Below are 1,608 nucleotides of genomic sequence, written 5' to 3'. Positions count from 1 at the left end.
GGGCTCGTGGGTTTGGGTTCCTGCATAGAAGACAAAAGCAAAAACAAAATGTTGTGAAGCTCATGTGCCTGTACAGGTTTCAAATGCATTAGCTCCCTCCAGCAGGTCCATTTCCTATGGCTCCCACCTTCAGCAATGGCAGCAGCCTAGCTGGGCAAATCTAGTGTCGGGCCCCCCATGCCTGCTCTGTAATATCCTATACACCTGAATAGGGCATTGCTCCTGCTCTGAGCACATCCCTTTCAAGTCTTTTGCATAGGGATTGCATGGTTTGAGGTACTTCTATAATCATGAAGACTTGCCTCAGAAATCGGCAGGATTTGTAATAATCTTCATAGCCTTCCCTCCACATTCCTGTTCTAGCGCCGCGGTGTCTAACTACGGCTGGGCAGTCCAATAGGCACCAGAGTCTGACTGCTGCGCCCGGTGCATTCTGTAATCCAACATACCCGGTCAGGCGCACTCCCTCCCTTCCTCCGCTGTACAAGTCTGTGTGAAAGTGCTGGTGATCAAGCATGCGGTCCTTACACAGAGCAACGGAGTAGGAGAACAGGAAGCACATATAAGTACTGTACTATTTAGAGAAAAGGGGTTTGAGGTTTCAATGGAGCTTTAAAGGTGAACGGTAGTGTAAATGATCATCTCAATCGTGTCCTAGTTACTCCCTATTAAAGCATCAAAAATATTTTTTTACCCCCCTTGTGCCATTTTTAATTATATATATTAGACCCAGTGGCCTCATCATTGAGTCTCTTCTACAACCCGTGGTGGCTGGTGGTCTTTCATAAGGGGTGGGAGTTCCTAGGTGGGCTTCATTTGCATGCAGGTCGCCATGAATGATGTAGGGTTGCATGGCTGCCCAATCACCTAATAGAGGGCGGGGCCTCCAGCCTGGGTTAGGACAGTGCTGGGTGGTCGGCGTCCTCCCAGGCCATGATTTACTTGCTAATAGGGCGCAAACCGCTTCTAATGCACACTGTGAGCAGAGGAACATCGCCAATTTGCTTCTGTTTTTTCTCTCTCCAGCTATCGGGCAGCCGACAGGACCTGGGAGGAGGTCATCAAAGCCTGGCCAGTAACAGGGTAAGTGCTTAGAAGCATACATTGCTCTCCAGAGGGGTATCCAGGGGATGCCTCGTGCACAGGGGAGAAGATATCCTGTGCATGTGACTCTCGGTTATTTCAGGCTCTTATCAGTATATTTCTATCTCATCACGTTCAACGTTCACAACGTTCTCTTAAGCTCTATCAGGTGGATGTTGTGGCCTGAAACCAGCTTCGGGTCCTTCAAGCGCTTCTTTGAGCATCAGACAGTCACCAGTTTTTGGTTGGTTTTCTTGGCCCAGTTAGCAGTTGTTTGCTGTGTTGCCCACTCAAATGCGGCAAAGAAAAATGAGGCCTCCTGACCTGCCCGACAGGTCTGTAACATCCCGACGGAGCTGCAATATCCCGTCGGAGCTGCAATATCCCGACGGAGCTGGAACATCCCGACGGGGCGGCAACATCCCGACGGGGCGGCAACATCCCGACGGGGCGGCAACATCCCGACGGGGCGGCAACATCCCGACGGAGCTGGAACATCCCGACGGGGCTGCAACATCCCGACGG

At 51.2% G+C, this 1,608-nt stretch overlaps 1 protein-coding gene across 1 annotated transcript in view; it reads left to right on the top strand.

Moving 5' to 3' along the window:
* The window catches only part of KIF13B (kinesin family member 13B), a 211,107-nt gene that overhangs the window by 174,641 nt on the left and 34,858 nt on the right, over positions 1-1,608 (top strand). Inside the window, 1 exon segment of the mRNA XM_018570085.1 lies at positions 1,027-1,083. Within this exon segment, the coding sequence (XP_018425587.1) occupies positions 1,027-1,083 (57 nt within the window).

This window comes from Nanorana parkeri, unplaced genomic scaffold, assembly GCF_000935625.1.
Source record: "Nanorana parkeri isolate BGI_ZX_2015 unplaced genomic scaffold, ASM93562v1 scaffold1453, whole genome shotgun sequence".
Lineage (NCBI taxonomy): Eukaryota > Metazoa > Chordata > Amphibia > Anura > Dicroglossidae > Nanorana > Nanorana parkeri.
The sequence above is the reverse complement of the archived record's forward strand: the minus strand, read 5'-3'. Positions and strand labels throughout refer to the sequence as shown.